The sequence below is a fragment of the Copadichromis virginalis genome, linkage group LG20 (genome assembly GCF_057382275.1).
Source record: "Copadichromis virginalis isolate Kocher_CV1m ecotype Utaka linkage group LG20, C_Virginalis_male_GT1.1, whole genome shotgun sequence".
Classification (NCBI taxonomy): Eukaryota; Metazoa; Chordata; class Actinopteri; order Cichliformes; family Cichlidae; genus Copadichromis; species Copadichromis virginalis.
Genome location: NC_140637.1, coordinates 3,634,860 through 3,661,920, shown reverse-complemented (window position 1 = coordinate 3,661,920; position 27,061 = coordinate 3,634,860). Strand labels below are relative to the sequence as shown.

The 27,061-nt window shown below is 39.4% G+C and overlaps 1 protein-coding gene across 4 annotated transcripts; it reads left to right on the top strand.

Moving 5' to 3' along the window:
* The first annotated feature begins 387 nt into the window (after positions 1 to 387).
* Positions 388 to 23,770, top strand: atf7a (activating transcription factor 7a). 4 transcript variants are annotated; one of them, XM_085443359.1, is made up of 12 exons: positions 388 to 447; positions 10,948 to 11,019; positions 14,378 to 14,474; positions 14,678 to 14,790; positions 15,207 to 15,371; positions 15,556 to 15,704; positions 17,559 to 17,652; positions 17,755 to 17,874; positions 18,871 to 19,014; positions 19,316 to 19,504; positions 19,969 to 20,074; positions 20,780 to 23,770. In XM_085443359.1, the coding sequence occupies exons 2-12, from the start codon at positions 10,972 to 10,974 to the stop codon at positions 21,010 to 21,012; spliced, it is 1,458 nt and encodes a 485-aa protein (XP_085299485.1). In that variant the 5' UTR covers positions 388 to 447; positions 10,948 to 10,971; the 3' UTR covers positions 21,013 to 23,770. The 4 variants fall into 4 exon arrangements, with proteins under 4 accessions (XP_085299485.1, XP_085299487.1, XP_085299486.1 ...); XM_085443361.1 differs by lacking the exon at positions 388 to 447 and adding an exon at positions 863 to 1,064; XM_085443360.1 differs by lacking the exon at positions 388 to 447 and adding an exon at positions 1,085 to 1,363.
* The last annotated feature ends 3,291 nt before the right edge of the window (positions 23,771 to 27,061 follow it).

The following is a 27,061-nucleotide window of genomic DNA, read 5'->3' as shown; positions in this document are numbered from 1 at the left end:
GGACTTGAAGTCAATGTTTCTCTGTTTAAGCTTTAATAAATGACACAGAAAACATAAAGACTGTTTTCCCATCTAGTCATCCTATGCTTAAAGATGTATACAAAGGCTGAGGGGGGGGGGGGGAATACAGACAGAAATAGCAGCAAGAAAAAAATGTAAGAGTAAGGGTTACAATTTCTGATGAGTCAGAAAAATATTCAAAAATTAAGTTTCGTTTCATCATTAAACTGCAGAAAATTTGGGTTGAATTTATATACACAGAACTTTCATTATGATTAAATTAAAACAAAACAAAACAAAACAAATAAATGTAGGAGCTTTCTGGTGCATTTCTTTACATGTGGCCAGGCAGAGATAGCTTGTACGAAATCTCGCGATAAGTCCGCGTCGAGGGGAGTGTCAAATTCCAAGAGAGAGGAGAGGGGAGTCAGAGAGAGGGGCGCGAGGGTGAGTTTGTAAACACTTTATTAACCTTTAAATTCACCATAGATTATTCGAGTATAGTAAATGATTACAATGTCGCGCTCGACACGACACTTTTCAGTGTTTGCTGACGTTAAAACGACACGTCTATGTAGTTGTCAAAACTGTTGTGGGAGCTACAACGTTTCATTCGGACCCACTGTGTCTCGCTTTGCACTCAAGTGTCACTCCGCCAACCAACTAAGTGCTAGCCTTTTCGGCTGTTGTTACTCTAAATACCCGAAGTGCACTTTGAAATACAGCAATTCACGTCGGATGTTATTAAATTGATTTTAATATATGTCTATTGTCATGGCAGAAAGTGGTAGCAAGTGCTGCTATCACTCACTTTTTAAGTGTGCGCTCGGCCTGTTGTTAACGCTAGCCACATTAGCTAGCCATTAGTTTTGCGTTGATAGGAAAAAAAAGTTGATTTCGAGATTTTAGCCAATCAGATTCAGCTGTCGGACGTTATTGACAGGGTTCGAACCTATGAGTGCCCTAGAAGTCGCTAACTGACGCTCTCGTGGCCAATTGCTGAACAGAATAGGCGGCATTGTTACGGGAAAAGGCTGGGCTTATGTACCCGTACGTAGCCAGAGGTAATGGAGGCTAAAAAAGACAAACCTTTTCGACACAGTTAGCGGTGTCTTCACAAAGGAACTAAAGTTTGTGGAACTTTGGGAATTCAACTTTAAAATAATCTTCGTTTATATTGCCGAATATGTGGAAAAAAGCGCGCTCGTGTAGATTTTTTGGCGGTAGGATATATTGCGAGAATTTGGGTTTGCAAGAAAACCTTAAAAAAAAAAGTACTAATGATATCCACAGTATTGCAATTTGAACTGCTCAACGCTCCACGATCCATGTCTCCATCCATGTCAACACCTTCCTGAGAAATGTAGGTCATGTTTTTGGCAGAGTTGTGCATCATTCCTTCACTAAGAGAAGTGTTAGAACTGAGAAAACTGCACTATGTCTTGTCCAACCAAATACATGCAATTACTGAAGAGTAATGCGAGATGTTTGGAAGTTGGACCCAACACAAATGTTCTTTGCAGCTTGAAAATGAAACTTTTTTTTTTAAGTGTATATTGCATGCTTTTAGGCATTTCTGTTGATTAGATTAGTTAAGTAATGATTGGCTTGAAAGTGTTGTAGAGCATGGGTAAAAGCTACTGGCTACATTTCAATGTGGTGTTCTTCTTTTTGAATTTATAGTTATAAATCTATATTTGCTTGTTAAAGTTGCAGACCACAATCAAATCTACAAAATGTCTCTGATTTAATTTTAGGAAGCTCCCTTGAGTCCATCCTGTATTGTCCTGCATCAACACTGATTTAGCTTTCAGGCCTTGTTGGTTATGCAGAAGTAGGAATAGGATTTCTTTTGTTCCATTTACTAAATCTTGTGCTCACTTTGCTTACATAAACAAAACACTTTGGTTCTTGCACACACCCAGCCATAAACCTGGATGTCCTGTCTCAAATGCTCACCTCTGATCCCATAATTATCCAAGCACATATTTGATTTGCATTTTTTTTCTTTCACGGTTTCTTTTTTTATCCCTCTCCCCTCCAGCCCCCTTTAGTTATTTTTCTCTTTGTGGGGTCTCCCTACCCTCTGGCAATTTAAGCCCCAGATTCCACAGTCATGGCTGCAGTGCAAGCTATTAATACAGTTTGTTTAGTCAGTTTCCTAGCAGGCGGCGTCAAACACTGGATGGCTGTGGCTGATTATAGCTGGGACTTGTTCCCTTACACCTGCTGAGTCGGAGAAATCCAAGTTAATGTTGGGACTTTGGCATCGACTCAATGAGAGAGACAGAAATGAGAACGCTTTGAGTGCTTCCATGTCACCTTGGATGAAAGGAGGTGAAAATACTTGATATCAAAACCTGTAATTGATATCAGTGATGTGCATCAGGACTGATGTAACGAGTTGACTGATTATCTCGCATGAAATTGGGGGTCTGCATGAAGTAGCTATTTGAGGGTATAGGAAAACGTTAGTGAGACACTTCTGACAGTCGCAACATTAATTTAACTGTATCATTTCTACCTGTAAAAAATAAACAAATAAATAAATCTAGGCGGTAATTACGGATGGCTTCTTAATGTGAAGCAAGTAAAAGATGCTGAAGAAAAGACCTTAACACATCTGTTTTAATCAGTTTAAGTAATTGGTTGGGGCAGCTATGAAAACAAATGGTGTTTTCCACCCCTGTCATCTGGAATTTATGGTGGATTTTCCACAAAATCAAATCCCACATTTCATGTTGGTGCCAGCCAGCCAAGTTAATGTCTAGCATGTCTTTAGTAAGATGTAAACTTTGAAATCTGTTCCTACTCCTGATGCCAGATGTGTCCATTTCCTCAAACAGTCCACACCCTCGGTATAACGAGCTAGATGGAGTATCTCGTTTGCAGACACGTCCACCCAAATAGACTCAGTAGATTGGAAGCACTTTGTGAGGGGCCTTGCACTGACCTGTTGCCTGCAAGAAATCAGACTTCTCTGTTTCATGGGTTCTTTGACGTGTGCAGAGAGGGGCAGCGTTTGCCTGCAAATATGATGCAGACCCCTTTTCTCATGAAGCAGCGAGACACAACCGTTAGGTTTGTTACAAGCTAAGCTTCACGGGAGAGTGTCTTATTCCAGCGCAAGGCTTCGGTAATCGCGCGCTGGCTCAAGGACTGCAGAGGGAGAGATGGAAGGAGGAAAATATACTGACTTCAACATTGGGAAAACTTTCAGACATTTATGCCTCGCCAAAAAAATGAATAATCTGTCCCACTCAATAATGTTAAATGACATGCACAACACATGTTAGAGGTACAGCCGAGGTTAATGTGGTCAGTAACTCAGAAATAGTGAAATGCTAAACATTTTTAATTTGTCTTTTCTTTCCAGTTTGTCAAAAAACTCTATGTACTAAGCAACTTTTTAATTCACAAACAAATTTTTGCTCAAAAGTAGGGCTGCCACAAACGATTATTTTGATAGTCGACTAGTCACCGATTATTTTTGCGATTAGTCGACTAATCAGATCATCATCCATTGGACGTAAAACTACAGCTTATTGCACCAGCAGCATCTGCTCTTATATAACTATCATTAGCTTACAGCTTTAAGTGTTTAAGGTCTGTGCTAACTAAAAATAAAGACAAGATGATAGTTTATTAAATTTTAATGAAATTTGCAGATTGTTTCGGTGAAGTTTAATAAACTCCTTGCTATCTAAAATATAACAGGACACTGGAGTATATTCTGGAGCATCTCACACTTCTGATAATCAGTTGTCTGCTTGACGTTTATTCAGCTGTGTAAAAACTATAACTTTAATCTCAGACAAACTGATTTACTCAGGAACAAATAAAATACTAAAAAAAAAGCCAAACAATAACATTTTAAGTTATCTAAGTGACTCATATATAGGGTTGCAAAGGGGCGGAAAATTTCCGGTAAATTTCCGAAAAGTTTCCGGTAAATTTCCATGGTAAATTAAGCTTGGGAATTTTTGAAATATTCCATATTGGAAACTGTCCATGGAAATAATGGGAATTATGGAAATTAATGGGAATTTAGGAGAACTAACTGGGAATATATTATTTCCAAGCATAAATATAAACAGAAATCATAAGAAAACCTCCATGCAAAATGTTTTCAACAGATTTATTTGTAAGTACAGTAGAATAGAACATGTTTCAATAACTTGTTTCATGGATGAATAAAAACAGAAATGTTGAGTTCAATATTACCATCCCGTAACCCCGCTCATTCAAAAATGCCCCCTGTCCAAAAATCCCCACAAAGTCCCACTCAAAAGGTTAAATGAAAAATGCCACTTATCCTCCAAAACGTCCCATTAAACATGCAAATCTTCCTTCAAGCAATCCTCTTTTCTCATTTTTGCTCAGTCAATAGACTCTTCCTGGACCTCATCATCATCCAACAACATGTCCACTTCCTCAGGATCCAACTCTGAGTCTTCCTCTTCAGTGTCACTTTCCAGCCTTGTTGAGGATGGCTCTGTGTCAGGCTCAAAGAGCCGTAGGTTTGCCCGAATGCCGACCAGCTTTTCCACTCTCACATTTGTGAGCCTGTTGCGAACCTTTGTGTGGGTGTTCGCAAACAGTGACCAGTTGCGCTCGGAGGCGGCTGATGATGGTGGGATTTGGAGGAGGATGGAGGCTACAGGTGCAAGGGCCTCAGATTCACATAGTCTCTTCCACCAGGTGGCTGCAGATATGTGCCGGCATGACTGCCATATTCCATCCCCTTTCCAAAGGCCTTGCTTTGTTCGATACTTTGCCAAACTGCCTAGAACTTTGCCTTTATCGAGACCCAGGTGGTCAGACATGGCTGTAATGACCGCATAGGCACCGTTGATCTCTTCCCCAGAAAGTATGCCCTTGTCATATTTGGGGTCCAGCATGTATGCTGCTGCATGCACTGGCTGCATGAAGCCAGTGCATGCTCCCTCTGCTGTTCCAATGACTTGACCACAGCCGTTTCCTCTGCTTTCAGTAGTAGGGAAGTGGGCAGAATTGTCTGGATTTCTTCTTTGAGTTCTGCAAAAAGGCACTGGACATCTGACAAGATGGCACCATCCCCCTCTATCTTCGCTATTGCTGCTGCAATAGGTTTGAGGATTTTCTGACTGCTAGATACTCTTTCCCAGAACACATCATCCAAGATGACCTTCTTGATGTCACTGTCGATGCCTACAGACTGGGATATGGCCATCTCTTGCAGAGACTCCTTTCCCTCCAGAAGGCTGTCAAACATGATAACAACACCACCCCATCACGTTATGCTGGGAAGCTTCAGTATAGTACTCTTGTTCTTTTCCTTTTGCTTTGACAGAAATGTAGCGGAAGTTACTTGTTTGCCTTTAACATATTTCAGAACTTGCTTCACTCTCTTATTCAGTGTCCATTGTTTTTAGTGCCATTATGTCTTTTAGGAGAAGATTTAGTGTATGGGCTGCACAGCCAATAGTAGTTATATGAGGGTAGGTCTCCTCCACATGTGCCCAGGCAACCTTCATGTTGGCTGCGTTGTCAGTGACCAGTGCAAAAACCTTATCTGGTCCAAGGTCATTGATGATCACTTTTAGCTCATCTGCAATGTATTGGCCTGTGTGTCTGTTTTCCTTTGTGTCTACACTCTTGTAGAACACAGGCTGAGGAGTGGTGAATATGTAGTTAATAATTCCTTGTCCCCTGATATTGGACCATCCATCAGAGATGACTGAAATACAGTCAGCTTGGTCAATGGTCTGTTTCACCTTTGCTTGAACTCGACTGAACTCTTCATCCAGTAGATTAGGAGACAATGCATGTCTGGTTGGGGGAATGTATGCTGGTCGGAGAACATTCAAAAATCTCTTCCAGTACACATTGGATGTCAGCATCAGGGGTGAGCCAGTTGCATAGATTGCACGAGCGAAACACTCATCTGCGTTTTTCTGGCTAGTGTCATCCATAAAATCCTCCGATGCCAGAGGGACCAGGAGCTGATGAGTGGGTATCTGACTCTGATACAGCTGAAACAGATTAATTTTCCCCTTGAGTGGAACTCCTGGCTGCTGCATGTGTTGGGCCTTGAGGAATTTTTTTGCACTTTGCAATGTGCTGCTGCATTTTTGTGGCATTCTTCACGTACGTCTTATCACAATACTTACACATATATACAGATTTCCCTTGTACATTAGCTGGTGTAAAATGTCTCCACACATCAGATAGCGCACGTGGCATTTTTCTGTAAAATAAAACAAGAGCTTGTAAAAATGCGAATGCAATGCAAGAGGTCGTAATAATACAATTGCAATATGATAATAAACAGATATAAATAGTAAGGCTAGCTAAACAACTGGAATGATCTTCAAAACAAAACAGCCAAATGAGGAAGCTAGCATCTTCTTTATGTTATACTAGCTATGGCTTATTTAGCATCTAACAGATGCTAGCATTTTATTTAGCATCTTATCAGATTGCTATCTACCAGATTAATACATTTTTTGTGATATTCACAATTTAAACATTTAATGAATATATTTTCCCATAATATCACCAAAACTTACCTCACTTGTTAAGTCCACAGGCTCAAATGTGTGCCTTTAATACTCTTTGTCCTTCAGGCTCAAAAGTGTGGTCCATGTGTACATGTGATGGAGGCATGCACAGTGCCAGTAGGTGGTCTCAATAGCCATGCAGCAAGCTTGTGCTCTGTACATGTGATTAAGGAATGGCATGGATATTCAAGTGTATTTGAATTGCATTTGTTTGTTTTTGTCAATATTATGCTAAAATATACTTTGCTCAACTATATTTAAGTTCCCTAAGAAGAGCCAACCTTCAATTTTGAAAATTCCCACTTTATTCCCATAAATTCCCGTTAATTCCCATTTATTCCCATAAATTCCCGTTAATTCCCGTTTATTCCCATGGAAAGATTCCATCTTTGAAAATTCCGGGAATTTTGCAACCCTACTCATATATATTTAACCTGAGTCGCGAAAGACGGTGGTGGGTTTGAAAACGATTTGCGGGGAGTCCGGTGTTCTCACGGCGCTAGTGAGCCTAGCCCCCGGCTCGCTAACGAGCTAGTGGGTAACAGATGTCTCCGAAAACGTCGGAGCGCTTTTGAAAATATGTGGTGTCCTGATAAACTGAGCAGATATTTGAGGTTTACACAGCTACATTCTCGCCTGAAAATATGTTAAACGTTTATTTTGTGACCCAGAAAGAATAATAAGAGTAACATTAAAACTAACTAGCTGCCGCCATTGTTGGAAACTGCGCTGGGCCGCGCTATGAATTCTGGGACACAGCTGCTTCTTCTTCTTCTTCGGGGTTTAACGGTAGCTGACATCCTTGTACATGCAATGCTGCCATCTTCTGTTTCAGTCCGTTATTACACTCTTAAATCCTGCCACTTATTCCTGCGTCTTTTGTGATCTTACAAAGCTTCAAACGACGCGTCGACTATTAAATCAGTCGTCGACGATTTTGATAATCGACGTAATCGTGACTAGTCGACAAATCGTGGCAGCCCTACTCAAAAGTAATGAGACTGCAATGTTACTACACTCAACAGATTTCTCCTCTTTGGTTTTTGACCCTACCTGTTGAAAATTTGTCTATGCTTGGCTGCAAACAAGATTCAAATCCTTATATCCCAGGTGAACGTGTTCTTTCATAACATCTCTGCCCTGTTGGGCTATTGACCGGGGACGTCTGGGAATGTCTCGTGGCTTCTCATTGGATGACTTTGGCGATGTGATCCCTTGGGCCGTATGGGTAGCTGTGTGGTGTGGTGTTTGCTCCGGTGCATCCCACAGTTGCTCAATCACCTTAGGATGTTGGAAGTTGTACTCATCAGTTTTTGCATTGTAGTGGCTGCATTGTCCTGCTGAGTGGGGAATCGGGCGAGGACGAGTGACGTTACCATTGTTGTCACACACAAAAAAACCTGCGCTTAAAATTAATATTAAATTAAGATACTCGTTTGCAAGAGTATCAATGCAAACAGTGGTGTCTTTGCATCTTCCAGCTGACACACAACTGCATGCAGCACCATTGTAGTCAGGCCCACAGCTCCTCCCCTCACTAACAGCTGAAGTAGTTACTGTCCATAATACCGAACAACACTTTAGAAGGAATTTCAGAGGTCAGTAAAGCTCTAGTTTCAACAACATTGAAATATTAAACAGTTATCTAACCAGCACACATGGTAATGATAGCTGTTTAACTATTAGTAATTGCCCCATAGCCACATTAGTAATATGTTATCATTAACAGATGATAGTCGACTGTAGTTAAACAAAAGATGAATAATTATTGCAGGGCTATTGAGCTGTAACAGACTGGATTACAGACACATGGAGAACTGGGCATTTTGCTGGCTTTTCAGAGCAGTTGGGGAAGCATAGTTGAACTGAGCAGAGAGTCCAGAGTGTGGAGAACTAATTGGAGCAAATAGAGAGTGAAATCTGGAGCAGTGCAGCAGAATTGGACGGGTTTCAGTCTTGAAGAGCAGAGCTGAGTATGTGAAGAGCTGCAGACTGAGGAGCAGTGTGAACTGTATTCAACATCTGCTGCCGGCAGATGTGGACCAGATGAGAAACCTGAGCTTTTTTTATTTTATTTTTAACAAATGTTTATCAAAATCTGTTTCTTGTTTTGTTGTTGCCAGCTGTGAGGTCAGTTTTAAAATCCAATCAAAGACCGGTTAGGTCTTTCAGTTTTTGTTCGTGAAGATAAATTTCTTTAACCTTCAAAATCTGTAATTTATGGAAAATTAGTGTAAAAAAAAAAAGTTAACTTTTTCACGATATCACTACTTTGACATTATTTAGTTGCAGGACGCAGAAAATCTTGCCTGTGGTATTGAAAAGGGTATCGAATATTTTTCTGTGTACAAGTGTCGAGTTTGAAATTCTAGTATCATGACAACTTTAGACTGCCTCAATGCTTAGTTGGTATGTGTCACAATAACATGTATAAATGCATAATACATAAATACCAGGGGCAAGGATTTTCCAGCAGAATGTTTTGTTGTAATGAAATAATGTATAATGTTATTCACTTTGCCTGCCAGTGGTTGTAAGGTAGTGCTCAACTGGTCTGGTCTTGAAAGACCTGTGATTGGCCCATCGGCTATATTTTCTAAATATATGTTTTCTAAAGCTGGAAAACTTTTGCTTTTTGAATTGCAATAAACTGAAAGATAATTATGGACTGTCAGTTGATGGTAAAAACAGAGAGTCTACCCCGTCTTCAAATCAGCATTTTTTTTTAAAGTAAAAGTTTAAGAGGTGAATCACAAAAGACATCCTAGGGCTTGTGTTAAATCACAAAAGTCTGACAACATTTTTGCTCAAGAGCTGGAGAACATTGAGTATAATATATACAGTATATTACATAAATACCAGTGAGTGGCTTTATTTTTCCTTTGTGTACATGTTGGTTGTGTCTGCGTGTGTACATAACAAAGTCCTCGATGCAGTTGGTGTATTTTCAGTGGGACAGTGTTGTGTAATAGCTGCCAGACGTCACTCTGGGCCAGCTGAGAATGCTAAAACATTCATGTCTGTTGCCTCTACCCCCTCCCCCCTCCCCTCCAATTTCCCGATTTAAATTTAATGAGTTATTTTTCTAAACTTCCCAGTTTGTCTCCACGTGCAGTGTTGTTCAGCTGTGCAGAGCAGCGCAGGGTGGGGGTGGGTTGGTGGCATTAGAGATTGAAGCAGTATGCTTGCATTTTTTTGCCACTTCAGAAGAAGAAAACAAATAAAACATGCACGTATTTAACTCTCAACAACAGCATATAATAAGAAGGTGAGAGGGGTGTTGTGTATAACTTTTATTGGAAAGCTTTTTAGGTTTTTTAGTAGATTAGAAGGGCCAACAGTGCTGCCCACATATGCCTCTATTTTTACTTACTTTACAAAATACTGTTAATACTGTGTTAATAGTACACTAAAACTAAAATCCTGGGGCACATTTATTAGAAGTTAAGAAATACAAAACGGCGTGATTATGCCGTGAAATATTTTTGAAATAATGGTTATCTTTTGATGAACTTTTTTATGTTTAATGTGTTTTTCTTGTAAGTCATGTTAACAACCAGCTAGCAAAAGGTAGCTACACTCTAACAATATATACATATTGGTTAAAAAAAAACTATACATAATTTAAAGTACTTACTAATATAACAATAAACTGTGGTTAAATGTTCATGTTTCAAAAAACTTGTTAGTTTTAGCTATGTCAAATTACCTTAAAACTCTTCATCCTGCTTCTCAGGAGCTGAACCATCCACCTTAAGATTGCAAAATTTCATAATATTTAAAATATAAGTATCAGATGTTCATTTAGAAGTAGTAAGATGACCTGGAGAACAAAACGCAGCGAGGTCAATGGGAATGTGTCCAGTGCCAGAGATCTGTTGTGTGGAAACACATGAAAACCTTCATAAAGTGAATGAGGAGGTACTTAACCTTAGATTGCATGTGCGTGCACAGAGAAACAGCTGACTCAGAGAGCGGGAAACATTGAATGAGGGGTACGAGAAGGGGAGGGGAGGCAAGGTGGCAGAGAGGTGAGGAGAGAGTAGTAATGAGAGAAGGAGGCATTGGAAGTGAGGAAAAACGAGACAGGGAAAGAGAAGGAGACCGAGATGTCTTTGTGTAAACGGTAGCTGCCGTCCTCTCGTGTAAGCAGGCTCCTCATTGGCCAGCCCGAAGCCCCCGTGTGTGTGAAAGAAGTATCACCAGGGAAACTTCTTCTCGCTGCCACTGTGCGTGTTTTCCTCCTTGCCAGGGTTATTTTTAAATACCATTCGGCTTCCTGCTCAGACTAAAGACTACAAGCCACAGCATCACTGTTTTGTTGTTTTCAGGATTTTGCCAGTACACACACCAACAAAAAAAAAAAAAAGCTGCAACAATGTTCTCTTCTTCTCCTCTACCACAGTTACATTGCAGGCTCTTTGCAAAAATGGGGGACGACCGACCTTTTGTGTGCAGTGCTCCTGGATGCGGACAGGTAAGTCCTCTCTTTTCATGTCCTGCTCTCTGTGGTAGTAATCTTTGCCTTTTGTAATTGCTTACCAAAGGTCAGTACTGCACTTCACAGTATTGTACTTCTCAAAGAAAACTATATGAAACCTAAAAATAAATAGACTTTCTTTTTGAGAACGCACTGGTTTTAATGTAGGGCTATATACAACAACCCTGAAAAGATCCGTTCTCACTGCAAGCGTAAACGGACATATTTATGCAACACTTATAATTAACATCACACCGATGACATTCATGCTAGCATGCCGTTTTGTGAGACAATGCTGTCTCCTTTTGCAATGACTCACTGGAAGCTCCAGTGAGTAATCAGCACCGTTATTGTTTCAACCTGTCACTGCTGACTTCTAAGCGCCTGCAGACACAGGTTTGAGCCAAGGCAGTGACTCAGCTGAGTGCCAGTAGTGCACTCACATGCCTGTTACGTGGTGTTTCGACGAGGCTTGGTTTGATATCATAGAATAGAAGAAGGAAGAAATTAAAAAGGAGTCTGTTCTTAGACTCATGATTATTCAACACAGGAAATCATCATGTCTGATGCTGTGTTCATTTGGGTGTGATATCCTTAGAGCTAGTAGTGAAATGGCTCCTGGGAATCTGAAGGAAGAAAGTGTTTATGGGTTTACGCAATACTTGGGATTCTTGGGACTTCTTCCATGCTCTGATCAGAAGAATGGGATTGTGGTTTGAACAGCAGTCATGTAAAGCAGTTGAACATGCATAGTCGATAAATAAGTGATGATGAGTTGTTTGGTAATTTTCTTTTCAGAACGTCGCAGACATCTAGGGACCCTTCCTTTGTCTTTCTTTACATGTTTTTGTGATGTAAATACTCTGCATATTTCATTGGTTTGATTACTAATTTATTTTACTGCTTAAGCAACAGAGACCTAAAGAGGCAAAGTGATGTGGATGACAGTGCTGGTCTGCAGCTGTGTCACTCTCAAAGCATTGTTTTAGAGCCAGACTGTTGTATAAACAGGTGTGGGGTGGCAGAGTGGTGCTAGATGTTTGGGTATGTTGTCAGTATCGCAGTGCCACCTCACTTTAGAGAACCTGTACAAGGTTATAAACAAACAGTTTTCTTTCTTTTGTTTTGGTTGAATCTATGTCAAAGGGCAGAAGAAATGCAAAACAAAAATAATGAGAAAAGAAATCACATTTGCTTAGCACCTTTTTAAGAAACACAGTCACTTTACACACACTATCTGATATCACTGTGTTGGTGTTTCTATGTCATGATAATTATGTTAGAGTAGCATTATCCAAGAATTTGGCTAATGATCATATATTTATTCTATTGTACGAAAAAATAAAGAAAACACTTGAAATTCTTACAATTCTTTCCAGAACAGAATTTTATATAAACAAAGAGGAAAACATGTCTTTTTTCCCCACATTGCAAAGCTACGATAGCACAACTACATGATCGTTCAGTTGCACTGCTGATCCTGATCTAAAGCCTGAACCATGAAATAATTGCCAGAAAATTAAAATTTTTTGGAAATTGAGTGTTTATTGAACTTTCTGATGAGATAAAAAAAAAAAAATCATTTGCACGTATTAGCTTTAATTTGTAGAAACTGTGTATCAAATATGATACCATTGGCTCTAAAGCGTTAAGATAATGCAGGAACTACACCAACACGGGGGTATCAGATGCACTTGCTTTATACACACACACACACACACACACACACACACACACACACACACATACACACAAAGTCAAAGGCATCAGTGAAATAAAAAAAAAAAAAAACAGGTGAAATTGAATAAAGTTGTCATGGTACACATGTAACAACTTCTCGCTGGTTAAGATTACAGAATTTTTTGGGGAGTCATGTTTGTGATCACTTAACTGTAATATTACTTTCTTTTAGCTTGGTTTTCATCTCTGCCTACTCCTGAGAGAAAAATGTGGCTCTGTAGTTGATAATGAATCCACTTTGTTAACAAGCTAAGTGAATTGTTTCTTCAGTTAGTGATGGAGCCACATCATCAGATTTTTGGTAACCAGGGTTGAGGTTTTTGGTTTTTTTTTCTTCTTAAACCAAAACAACAAAAGACAAAATCTGTTTAGTGCTCTGCAGGGTTCTTACCACAAGTGGTCCAGCTCACATGCCACAGCAGTTAAAACAGGAGTAATATACAAATATTGATATACACAGGCTTGGTGTTATCTTAACAAGCAAGTAATGCATGTAAATGAAAATGCAGTCTAAAATTGGCAACAATCAAATTTCCGTTATAATACTGACAAGGCATTCGATTTGATGGTTTCCACTACTCTGCGGTAGTGGTCGGTATTAAAGGCATTGAGGTTCAGTACTCTATCCTGTACATTTGCCAGCACCTTCATTATATGTTTATACATTTTCTGGCCTTTAATTGCGATTTGCTGCTAATTATTGTATCCTTTATGTCCAAATACTGTTTTAATGCTGCCCTTTTAAATGCAACAGTTCTCTACTGGGAAAGTCTGAATCATGCCCATAATAGAACAAGGATGATTGATTCCTGGCTTTGCTCAGGATTTTCCTTCTACCAAGTTAACAACAACAAAAACAACAACAGCAGCTCCCCTATTATATGATGTCCAGTATTTATTGCGTGGGGAGGAGTAATCCTAGCTGCCATTTTCTCATACATGGAGATTAGTTGGAGATAGTTTTTCTCCACAAGACCTAGCTGCCTTGTTCAGAGGAATGAGACAGATGGGACACGTATTGGTGATGCTCCTGGTCGGGCTAAAAATAAGCCCCCCGACACTTGACTGTGTTTCCACTTCACTCTCACGACTGAACTCGCAACTGCAACACGGGACCCTAAAATAGGCCTCAGTGAATGGTGAATAGGCTGGTGCCAGAGCCAAGATTATTTCTCCTACGTCTCTCGAGTGAATCACCTCACCACTTCTCAAAAGAAGTTCCATGTCTCCGAGGACGGCTGTTAATGCCGTCTGTGCGGTTGATTTGAGCTAACGCCAGGCTGCTTGTAGCTTAAGCTGCAAGCAGCCAAAATTCATTGGACATCACCAAGTTACGTGTGCAGCTATTTCTGCAGCTTTTGTGGTCAGTTCTGTCGATATTTTTTTTCTCCCTCTTCCTTTATTTTTATTTATATATACTTCTCTATCAAGTTGTTGACATTTTCACCTTTTTGTCACATACTGCGTGCTCCACAGACTGCATGTGTTGGCCACAAAAGATTATCTATCGCTGATTTTAGCAATACAAAAAACAGGATGTCTCTTCAGAACGCAGTTGCCGTTTCTTGTTGGCTAATTCATATAATGTTCTCTTTTGTCTTGTTCGCTTTTCCAGAGGTTTACCAACGAGGACCACTTGGCAGTACACAAACACAAACATGAGATGACGCTGAAATTCGGACCAGCCAGGACTGATTCGGTCATTATTGCAGGTACTCTCGTCCGTGTGAGACAGACGTTCATCTTCACTGTGTTTTTAAATGTCCTCATGCAGCATTCAGATGGACAATATTTACCCTAACGTCAGCGTGCTCCAACACTAGATATCACATGGGGTTTAACATTCAGTGTAAGTGTGAACTAACTGTGGTGTTGTTACTTTGAATAGTTATATCTGCTCATTACATTTTCCTAGACCAGACACCTACTCCCACTCGTTTCCTAAAGAACTGCGAGGAGGTTGGCCTGTTCAATGAGCTGGCCAGTTCCTTTGAACAAGATGATGATGAGAAGAGGGCCAAGAACTCTGTAAGCAACACTTGCGGTTGATGATTTTATCTTCTTTTATCTCTGCGCTTGTGCATGACCGTGTGCATTACAGTGTACAGTAACCGAAGAAATTTTCTACAGAGACTCGACATGACCAGAAAGAATTACATTTTACTTCCTTCTTTTTTATCTCAAGTATTAATTCAGTCAAAAAATTTACAAACTTGAACTTCGTGCCTTGCACACAGTCCGTGTGTCATTTACATTTCAGTTTTTGCAGCAATTTCTTTTTAAACTGTTTGGTGTTTTATTGCACTTTATATGCGTTTCAGAGCTGGGGTTGTGGCTGTTTAGTTTGTGATGAATGCCCACTTCCCTTTTTTTTTTCTTTTTTTAATATACTTTGATCTATATGTAGTGTAAGATTATTCTCTTTATCTGTAACTCATTTTCAGCTCCCTGCTTCCAACTCAGTGGCTTTGGACATGAGCCTGCAGACACCATCAGAGGTGAAGGTGAAACAGGAGGCACCTGTAGAAGTCGACTCTTCACCCCCAGACAGCCCTGACTCCACATCTGGGAAGTCGGACAGCTACAGGGAGCCTCTAGTTAAAGGAAAGGTACAAGAAAACTTGATAAGGGGGATTGCATAGGTGTGTAGAGAGGAGGGGAGTATCGCTAAGTGATGTTGCAAGTAATTCATGATACATTGTGGCTGCAGTGGTTGCAGAAATTTGTTTGGGGGTACAAATGATGTGTGACATAAAAGCCTAATTTATTTTATTTTTTGTTTTAATCTTGTAGGACACACCACCCAGGAATTCAGCCCCTACCCCGACTATTGTGCGTCCAGGTTCCCTCCCACTACATTTGGGCTTTGATGCTCTGCAGCCCACCATGCCATCACCCACTTCCGTCATCACACAGGCTCCACCCTCAAATCGTACTTTGGGGTAAGTTAAGTTCCAAATCCTTTGGTTGGTCTTTGCTAAACTCTTTAAGCTTAATCTTCAACTTAAAATAAATTCTAGCTTAAAAAACATGTTTTGCAAACAATGTGACAACATCTCATGTTCTTGCAAGTGAACCTTTAATATCAAAGATGCCATCATGTTCTTTCTTTTTTCTTTTCTTCTTTTTTTGTGGTCCCGACGGGTCAGCCACAGTCAAAAACAACCAAAAGCTGTGCTCTGACACAAAATTATGCCAGTTTTGATCTTGTGAAATAGGATGTGAAGTTTTGCGAAGTATTCATGATTAATAAGAAAGATACGCAGCTTTAAAGGGAACTATTGAATTTGTTTTTCCTGTTACAGACACTATAAAATAGGTGTTAGGATTACCAGCTGTTGCAGTTTTCCCCTGTTAACACAAGTCTTTATTTTCATATACAGATGTATGTAAAGTAACACAGCAGCAATTTAGATGTTATCTTGGGATAATGGAAAAGATGATCATGGTTCACATAAAATCTGTAACATTTCACTGAAAACAAGTACACGCTAATAAGAGAAAGTTTATAGCATATCAGTTTATTTGCATTCTAAACTCATGCATTTTATAATTGGGTATAACTTATCAAAATGTTTCTCATTTATGGACATTAATGTGTTGCATAAAAGCCCAACGATGTGTAGTACGTCAATTACTGTACGGGAAGCTACAGCTTGCAATATCCTGCACAAAACTCAGCCCATGAACCTGTAACATGATTCTTCCTTATGTCTGCAGCAATATTATATGCATAGGATTTATAACCATTATAAATAATAAAAAATGATAAATTAATGTTTATATTTGCTGTTGAATCAGTCAAGTTAAGCACGGACGCTGCACAGTGTTTCAGACAAAAGTCAACAACTTCACACATTTGTGAAAATGGCTGCAGAGTGGGTAAAAATCCCTTGCTTGTCACACTCAAGGTTTCAAAGGAAGTCATAATATAAATCTTAACTTTTTATCTTTGGACATGTAAAATGTGAAACAGCATTAAACTGGTTAAAAACTGGTATTAGAGGGAATGCATATATGTTAAATCATAATTTGGAGTGTTTGCATTCAGATATATTTATATTTGACAGAATTACATATTTAAGCTAAGATCAAACAATTTCACGTCATTAATATCAGAACTACTATAGTCTTTTTTCCCCCCATTTTGATGTTTTGTTTTTCATTCAGTTTAGTTTCAGTTTGTTTCCACTCTGGGGTTTCTTGTCTCAGTTTTGTTTCTATTGTTTGAAAATGTTTAGTTTTAGTCTAGTTTGTATTATTTTCAATTTTTTAGTAGATGGATGAATAAATATAATAACACAAAACTATACAAAGTCTCAGTAAACATGACCATCATTGCCTTATCAGGGAGGTTGTAATAGTTTTGTTTTTTGGCCAAACTAGCAAACAGTAAAATTCTGTTTTAATTTGAGCTTAGTTTAAATATTCATATTTATTTTTCAAGTGTAGTTTTCATTTTTATTTTAACTATCTAAAATGTGTTTTCCACACTGGTTTTAGTTTTTAGTTCAGTTTTTAGCAAGTCACAATAACCTTGAACAACTCAAATAAAATTGTATTTTTTACTGGATTATAATATTGTGTTACACACATCAACCCAGGTTTGTCATTTGATTGTGGCTGACCCTGAGAGGAACAAAATACAGTTTAGTTCATGAATCTATGAAATATTTTCTCATCATTAAGCAATGGACTGCATGTTCTATTTCTTAAAAAGCATAATTTAAAATTCATTAACAAACACAAGAGTGAATCTCCTCTTCTTATTTGTCGTCTGCTGTCTGTCTCTCCAGTTCACCGACGAGCCATTACCCTATGATGATGCTTCCCTCTGGTCAGGCAGTGCCTGTGCTGCCTGGTCCTGTTCAGATGCCTTCTGTCATTAATGTAAGGCAGACTAACAGTCTAAGTATGTTGTAACTTTACTTTATAACTTAGAAGTTGGTTTAGTTTTAACCCATGCATTTGTGTCTCATATTTGATCACCAGCTGGCTCGACCCATGTGCATGGTACCCAACATTCCTGGGATCCCTGGTCCTCCTCTGGGAGGCAGCAGCAGCGGCTCCAACTCCCCCTCTGGCTACAGCATCCACTCAGAGGCCAAGATGGTCAGCACTAGATTAGCTCTCTATTTTTATCTATTTATCTGTTCTTTTTGTCTCCATCTTCACCCTCCAGCCTTCCGCTGCACAGGCTTAGGTCCTTCGTCATATGATCTTTTACTGTGGTTGCTTGTTTATGTAACCCTTTCACCTGACAACACAGTTTGCACTCATTTTATGATAGTGCAATGCACACACAGAGATTCATGCACAGTTTCCACCTTGCAGCTATGTCCCAGATGAAACTGAGAGAGTGCAGTCATTGTTTATGGTATTTAAAACATATAAAGTATCCCCTTTAGCACATTCCTCTGTTTACCCTAGCCCCTCACTCCTTCAGTCGTAAGAAGATGATCATCGTTGTAATTAAAGACAAACTTTAGTTTGGGTTTTTTGTTTTTATTTGGGGTTGGGGGGGTTTCGGGCTGATCTGCAGAATCTTTTTGTTCATGGCGCTTCTAATACGATATGATCATTATCGAGGTTGCTTTATATATATATATATATATATATACACATGCATATATAACATTTGACTGCTTGTGTACCTTCAGGGCTGCAATCACTTTTTTTTAATCATCACGGCTGAATTAGTCACAACTTAAATCAAACATGATCAAAATCCGAGAACTGCTGCGGGAGCATATAAAGCCTCCAGATCTGACTGAAGGAGGTCACATGAATCTGTTGCTGAAAACAGTTCAGAGAGAGCACATCTGTAAATGTTCTCCTCGGAGAGAATCAGGCTTCTCCATGTTTTAAACAACTTTAAAACATGCCAAAAATTGGTAACTAGGGTCTTGTCCAGGTTGTTATTGCAAAGTGTGAATCAGTTAATGTAGACGCAGCACAGTGAAGTTGTAGACATGCTGTTGGCACTGATTCAGACACGCTTTGATTATGACTTTCTACAAAGTTACAATGAAGTTTTTCATGATTTTTTATTTTTTTTTAATTCCTGTGGCTGTTATTGATGTTGCTTATTTGACTGTTGTTCTGTAGCGTCTGAAGGCTGCGCTGCAAAGCCCGTCAGGACAGAGTATGGGGATCATGGCCATGGGCAGCAGCCCCATGGTACCTCAGAAGGCAGAACAGAGTCAGCTGCTGGTCCAGCAGCCAGACGCACCATCACCTGCACAACCTCAGGTACTCAATGTTAAGTATAAATTCCTGACTGTAACATGTTTTTTTTTCATCCATACAAAATATGCTTTAAACTTGGATTAAAGATGATCACATCTAAGTCATCTAAACTTTCTTTATTATATATCACATCACTTGTTTTAGTTAACAGAAAATTGGGGATATTCTTGTTGTGCCGAGATGACTCTGGTGTGTGCTGGCTAAAATGAAACTGTGACTCATACTTCCCTTTTCTCGTCTTTTTTCCACTCATCTCGTCTGTCTGTGTGTTTCCTTCTGACCTTTACCCTGCTTCTCCCTCCAGGTATCTCCAGCACAGCCTACAGGTGGGCGTCGACGGCGGACGACAGACGATGACCCCGACGAACGAAGGCAGCGTTTCCTCGAGAGGAACCGGGCGGCAGCATCCCGTTGCAGACAGAAACGCAAACTGTGGGTCAGCTCCCTAGAGAAGAAAGCCGAGGAGCTCAGCACTTTGAACGTCTCACTGTCGGTGAGTGGGCCTCCAGTGGGTGGATGCTGGTGATGGGGCTTCTAACTACTTGTAAAAGTTTGAGAGGTGGATTCCAGATAAGATAAATGAGTTTGCATTAGTATTGAGTAAATTCTTTTTGCAAATGAACATAGCTGATAGATTTGAAACAATGGAAACCACTACATCTTGTTTCATATCTTTATTTTGTCAAATGGAAATTTTAGGTAATATTTACACCTTACGCCTTGTGGGAAATGTACGCTGCTCTGCAGTGGAAGCAAAACCATTTCAACTTTTTTGTTTCTACCGGAAAATCCATTAGGGAAGAAAAATATGGGAAGTCTGTATTTTAAATTACATAACCAAGCATTACTTTTTTTCCTTATTGGTTTGGGAAGTGTAATGTAATTTCTGAAATTTAGTATTGTAGTACTAATCAGTCTGATTTTTTTTCTTTTTCTTTTTCTTTTCCATCCTCTCAGAATGAAGTGTCTCTGTTGCGTAATGAGGTGGCTCATTTAAAGCAGCTGCTGCTGGCCCACAAGGACTGTCCTGTAACCACCTTACAAAAGAAGACTGCCTACTTAGGTGAGCCCTGCACAGCTATGCCCTGTTCACACGGTTCTATTTAAAGTTAGAGGAAACTTGAGTCTGAATTGCATGTCTTAGATATGTAGAAATATAGTAGATGTATTGCGCAAAGCATAAAGAGCTAAAATGAAATTTGAACCTCAAAGTCGCTCTCACATTTTAATCGAAACACACGGCTTTGGTGTGTAGCTCTCTACTTGTGATTGCAAGAAGAAATGAGCAGGCCTGGGTTACAATATAGCCATGCTGCTGTGGCTTTAGTATCTTCATGTGAGCTGTAGTTTTCTTCAGTGCCCACAAAGTAATTGTAATTTTGTTGAAATAATTAGGGTTCAGTTTGTTATGGCAACGGCCACAGTGGATAATAATGTGTCCAAAAATTATTAATAGAGTTGGATTAAAAAAAGCAACATTTGCAATTTAGATATTGCTAAGGGCTGATGGTAACATTAAAATAATAAAACAAGAACTATAATTAAGTAGCAAAATCTTTGTTCCAGTACTTCTTGTTTTATTTATAGTATTTTTTGGGGCATTTCCTTGATTTTGGACGGGATAAAGTTACTGAATATAGCTTGATTTTCACTCGAATAAAAATTAACATAATGTCCAAAGATTTTCAGCAATGAAAACTGTGGAATGTGCTCAATATAAATGAGATAAATAGCTTTGCCTGTGTTGCCTTTTTATTTTTTTGTATAGCTGCAGACGAGAGCATGAAAGACATGTCAGAGCCTACAGGTTCCCCTGCCCCGGTGATTCAGCACAGCTCTTTGGCGCCTAGCCCTTCTACGGGGCAAAACGGCCTGAGCTCAAGGGCAGCAGCTGAGGCTATGGCCATGTCAGTGCTGGCAGGAATGGGCCAGCAGCAGAGAGCTGAGAGCGGACCCTCTCACATTATCATGGCTGCACAGTCTCAATCTGCTGCCAGATGATGAGCGATGCCACCAAGGCCCACACTTGGCTCGTCACCCAGGGTAGAAAAGACTCCCACCTCCCAGGTTCCCTCATTTTTAAATTCAGAATTTCACATCTTCTCCTCTGCCCCCCCTCCCCTCTGTGGTCTTTCTAACCCTCCTGGGGAGCCATCTTGCTGGGGCCTGGAGCTCATCAGCAGCCTTCTGGGAAAGGACTGAGACTTTTAAGAGAGCTTCCTGTTAACTTTGCCATAGACTACAGGGGCTGGACTCCAATACCCCCTCCCCCCTGTTTCCTCCTGTGCGTCCCTACTCAACTGTCCTCACCCTCAGTAATAAGGACTCTTCACTGGACTGTAGGACTGCGTCAAGTATACTGCCATAACGATCTTCCCACGTGGACACGTGCCGCACAGGTGTTTCGTAAACTTTTTTTTTTGTGTGTGTGAATTAAATCCGATATAAACGGCACACAGGGCTCTACACTTTTTCCAGCAGGGAACAGTGCCTTGTTCTCCTCGTCACTTTAGCCTTGCACGCACACCCACACATGCCATCACAGAATGCCTCCCTATACATCCTCGGCTCCAAAGATGCGATAGTTGTCTAGAATTCTCTGACTCACATCTCAATTATTCACTCAGACCTTTAGTAAATGGTTCTCAGCCACAACACAATCTCAACCTAGACCCAAAAACCTTACCTCATGTACACCCCTTTATGATAAAGTGTATTAACTGTGTGTGTGTGTGATTGTATATTTATGTACATCAGAACATAGCAGTTTGCCTACTCCTGATCTGATGCATTATTAGCTAGATTGTTAGCATGTGACTTTTCTAATAGGGTTTTTGATACAGTATGCGCAGCTATATTTCTTTTAACTAATTGGCACGTCCTCCCAGATTGACCCATGTAACCAAAATTATGTTAGATTGCGATTTAAAAATAAGTTTGTTGGAGCAGATTTTTTTTTTTTTTCCTGACCTGAAGGGAATTGAACTTTTTCCACCTTTTCATATTTCCTGAAACAGGCAGGTGGTTTATTGGTGTGTAAATGGATGCCTCTTTCCATTTTTACATGTAACTGTTCTGGTGACTGTGTTTTCTTCGTGTGTGGGCCCTGCTGGACTTACTGTAACTGTTATTTTCACACTTTTCAGGATGGTTGCACATCCTTTGCTGCTCGTTTGAAAATGCGATGAACCCCTTGTTCTGTATGCTCTCTACCAAACCGAAACTAAGCCATAATGGATCTCTCCAAAGACTATCTGGTACTTGTCCTGGGACAGAAGTGAATACCCTGACTGTTATTTTGTGATTCAGAGGTTGCAGTGGCACTATGACAGTATATCACTGCTTGTAACTTGCACTTACACACAGTCTTTCACACAGTGTTTGATCATTTTGCCTTAAGATCACATTTGTGCCTCCGATACCCCCCCTCACATAAATATATACAGATTTGCTTGTATGGGGGCAAAAAACGGCTCTAGAGAATTATATTAGTCAGTGTATATAAATTGGGAAAAAATGAACATCAATAAATATAACATTTAATTAATAAACAAAGCTTTTTGAGGCCTTTAAGTAAATAAAAAGTGTCTTTTTAGAATATTGTTAAAATATTGAAGTACTTGTCTGTCATCTGGTGGAGAGACGGAGCAAAGACATCTCCAGTGGTCAGAGCTTTAAGGGCAGAAGACGAGCTGTCTTGTGACTGTTTCTGAAAGGCTCTAGTTCTTTTACAATATCCCCCAGATGTTTTATCCAGATATCGATATATTTTTACATGAATGCTCAAAGTGGTTTGCTTTTTTTTTTTTTTCCCCCCCTGTCCCTCTTTTGCCCTCTTTCTTAATATTTTCGTGAGATATGATATTTCAAAAACAGGATATGACTTATTAACATAAGGACATTTATGCACTAAAGTAATGCAGGTTAACTATTGCTTTGTATTTCTGTTCAATTTACTTTTTTTTTTTTCAGAGATATCAGAATGTTTTTTTTGTTTTTTCTTTAATGATGGTTTTCTGTTATCTGTACTGTATACACAAATGGGAATTTGCTGAGCAACTTTAATACCTTTTCCCTTTTGACTGAACCTCTCCTCCTACAGTCTCAACGGCGACCTCGGCAATTTGTGTAAGTTGCTGGCAGTCAAATAGACGATTGTTCATTTGAAATGAAAATTCAAACTGCATTTAGCTTTTATGTTTTCTTGTATTATTTTGTTGCGTGCTGTCTTTAGCACCACACTCTTCATCATAACGCTTCTGATTGCGCTGATGAATATAGACTAATTTCTTTAACACAACGATTTGTGTTTTTGTTGGTTTGTTTTCTCAACAGAAAAATGGACTTGTGCTTTTTGTTCTTTTTTTTTTCTTTTAAAAGAAATTTTACCCCCTCTTTTTCTTCTTTTTTTTTTTAATACCTTTTAACAATTGGTCGTGTCTTTTGAGCTTCGTTGTCTAACTTATTGTTTAAATTGGTCAAATAACAATAATCTTTACAGTCTTTGGCCTGTTAACGATGGGCCAGACTTGTTCTAAACATAGCAATTTAGTGGGAAATACAGTAATGTGAAAATTACACATAGTGTATTGATGGTTTTTCACACTCCCTTTGTTGGACTGATAATTTCTAAAATTGTCCTTGTATTGTACATATCTGTACTATATGAATATATTTACTTTTCCATGCATGTCCAAGAGGAATACCATGAACACTTACAGTGCTGCAGTTTTAATTAAAGAAACTACATCATAATGAACATTTATACTGTTTTATCTGTGTTCAGTTATCATATCAAAACATGTTTTCTATTGTAATGTAATTATTAATATGAATGATTAAAGTGGAGACTTAGTTTGATTAAAAAGAGATATGAAAGGAAATGATGTATACAAAGGCATTGAATAATACTCTTTCAAGTACTTCTGCAATTTTGTCCAAAGATTTTGAGCCCCTCCTCACTTTTTAAATATTGTGCTTGGAAAATGGGAAATTGATGCATGGATTTATTGAAGCATGCAGACATATGTGGATCTTTAAGGCAAAAACAACAACAACAACAGTTTGTACAATTCTAATGAGCTTGAAAGTCAATATTTGGTATGACCACTTCTATTCTTCAGCACAGTGTGAACTCTGTGACATAAGATTCCCCGTTATTTCTTTAAATAATCTTCAGGATTAATTCTCCAGGCTTCTTGAAGGACATTCAAAGCTCTTCTTTGGCTGATAGCTGCCTTTAGATGATCCCCACACTGCTTCAATAATGTTGAGGTCTGGACTCCGAGGAGGCCAATCCATGACTGACAGTGTCTCACATTTCCCTTTCTTAAGCATGTCTTCTTGACAGCCAGCCTTCCACTGAGACTATTTTGATGAAGCTTCAGCAAACAGTTTTTTAAGTACATGAATTTCAGACACTTTCATATGTATTAGATATTTTTTAGGCCGACCGTGTCTACCGATCTACTTTTGTCCTTTACTTGTCCATACCAAATTACACTAGTGTGCAAAAGTGTTTACCCCCTTCCCAATTTCCTACTTTGTATGTTTGTCACACTTAAATGTTTCAGATCATCAAACAGATTTAAATATTAGACAAAGATAACACAATTAAACACACAATGCAGTTTCTAAATGAAGGTGTTTATTATTAAGGGGAAAATAAAATCCAAACCCGCATGGCCCTGTGTGAAAAGGTGATCGCCCCCTGAACCTAATAACTGGTTGGGTCACCCTTAGCAGCAACCAGTGTACAATCAAGAATTTGCGATAACTGGCAATGAGTTGGTTCGCTCATCTTTGCACAATTGTTGTAATTTAGCCATGTTAGAAGAATTTCAAGCATGAACCAACTTTTTAAGGTCATGCCACAGCATCTCAATCGGATTCAGGTCAGGACTTTGACTAGGCCATGTCGTTTTGCTTAAGCCATTCAGAGGTGGATTTGCTGGTGTGTTGTGGATCGCTGTCTTGCTGTAGAACCCACGTGCGCTTCAGCTTGAGGTAATGAACAGGTGGCCTGACATTCTCCTTCAGGATGTTTTGGTAGACAGCAGAATTCATAGTTCCATTTACCACAGCAAGTCTTCCAGGTCCAGAGGCAGCAAAACAGCCCCAGACCATCACACTACCACCACCCTCTTTTACTGCTGGTATGATGTTCCTTTTCTGAAACACTGCGTTAGTTTAATACGAGACCACAAAGTATTTTCCCAAAAGTCTTGGGAATCATCAAGGTGTTTTTTGGCAAATGTGAGACAAGCTTTTACGCTCTCTTTAGTCAGTAGTGGTTTCCTCCTTGAACTCTCTCATGGATGCCATTTTTGCTCAGTCTCTTTCTTATTATTGAATCATGAACTCTGACCTTAACTGACACGTGAAGAATCCGGTTCTTTAATGCCGTTCTGGTTTCTTTTGTGACCTGCTGTTGCTGTGCTCGTGGAGTAATTTTGGTTGGTGCAAAAATATGTTTTATTCGTCAGCTAGATGTAAAAGGCTGATGGAGTATTGTCCGCCTGCCAGGCTAGCAGGTGGACAGGCGGCATGGACATCCAAGTTTGTGAATGTGATAACTCAAGAACGAGGGGATGTAAGATTTTGAAATTCATATCATGGTTTAATCTGCTAAAAATCTTGGTGACCTCGATTTCAAGGTCAAGTTTTTCTCAAAATATAGTGAATGTGATAAGTCAAGAAGGAACAAACAAACAAAAATAATAAAACATTTTCTTCTGAAATGCTCAGGTACAAGGACTGGACTAAAAAAACAGTAAATGTTTAAACCATCCTGTACATTTACAGTCCATATACTTAGACATTTAACTCAAAATCCAAATGGTTAAAGAATTATAACTACCTGTGACATTACGGGTGTGTGAAGGGGTTCTTGTTGGCCTAGAAAATGCTCGCTGTGGCCCTGCTTTTAAGCTGTGTTTTGCTGTCCAGTAATCCAGTATTTTTGGAAATGCAGAGTGACAGCAGTCTGCAATTAAGTTGTTATGTTCAGTTTGCTTTGAAGCTTGTTTTCCTCGCAAGACAATGTCCATGTTTCCTAGAAGAAGAAAAAAACATTAACAGAACTTTTTGGAGAAGTCCTAAACTGCTGCGGGAGTGGCTGAAGGGAATATTTATTTTTAGCGTGGTTACAGTGAAGATGCCACACTGATGATCGTAAGTGCTCAAGGTCACTTTATGAGCTTATGCAGAGGCAGTTTTCAGCACTGCAACTGTGTGTTACATGAACTTTGCAAAGACTGACTTAAAGTCAAATTCTTCTCAACTCATGTCAGAGCCAGAGAAATGTGCTGTGGCTTTTTCAAATATCTGACTCTCTGCATTATATAGGCCTGTGTGGCACTTCCTGTTTGTTCTTTACAAGAACAGAAAAAACCCTCCAGTAATTTCTTAACAGGAAATTACTGGGCAATGTTATAAATTATTAATATTATACCTTTGCATATTTGTCACACGTACATGTTTCACCCATCTTTGTCCCTAAGCATAATAACTGGTTATTAATAATTAATAATTGGCCACCTTTGGCAGCAAGAACTGCAATCAAGCATTTCTCATAACTAGCACTGAGTCTTTCACTCTGCTATTGAGGAATTGTTTTAATTCAACCACACCGGATGGTTTTTGAGCATTAACAGCCGGTTTAAGGTCATGCCAAAACAACACATTGTGATCTAAGCATGGACTTTCACTAGACCACAACAAAACTTTCATTTCGTTATTGTTGGGTTTTTTTAGCCATTCAGAAATGTGGTTTTGTGGTAGTGAGCAGAATTCATGTGTCCATCACTCAGGGCAAGTCGTTTTGAAGCAACTAAGCATCACATTCTGACCTTAACTGAGGCAAATGAGCCCTGCAGTTCTTTAGATGCTGTTCTGTGTTCTTTTGTGATCTCCTAGATGAATCTCGAGCCTTGGAGTATTTTTGGTAGGCCGGCCACTCCCGGGAAGGTTCACCCCTGTTCCATGTTTTCTCCATAAGTGGCTAATGGCTCTCACCGTGGATCCTTAGAAAAGCCTTTTAATTCATGAT

Excerpts from the sequence above, each read along its gene's own strand:
- atf7a (XM_085443358.1), top strand. The coding sequence starts at position 10,921 with ATGTTCTCTTCTTCTCCTCTACCACAGTTACATTGCAGGCTCTTTGCA. Across the intron at positions 14,475-14,677 it reads TGATTCGGTCATTATTGCAG|ACCAGACACCTACTCCCACT; the intron begins GTACTCTCGTCC and ends ACATTTTCCTAG. Across the intron at positions 20,075-20,779 it reads AAAGAAGACTGCCTACTTAG|CTGCAGACGAGAGCATGAAA; the intron begins GTGAGCCCTGCA and ends TTTTTTGTATAG.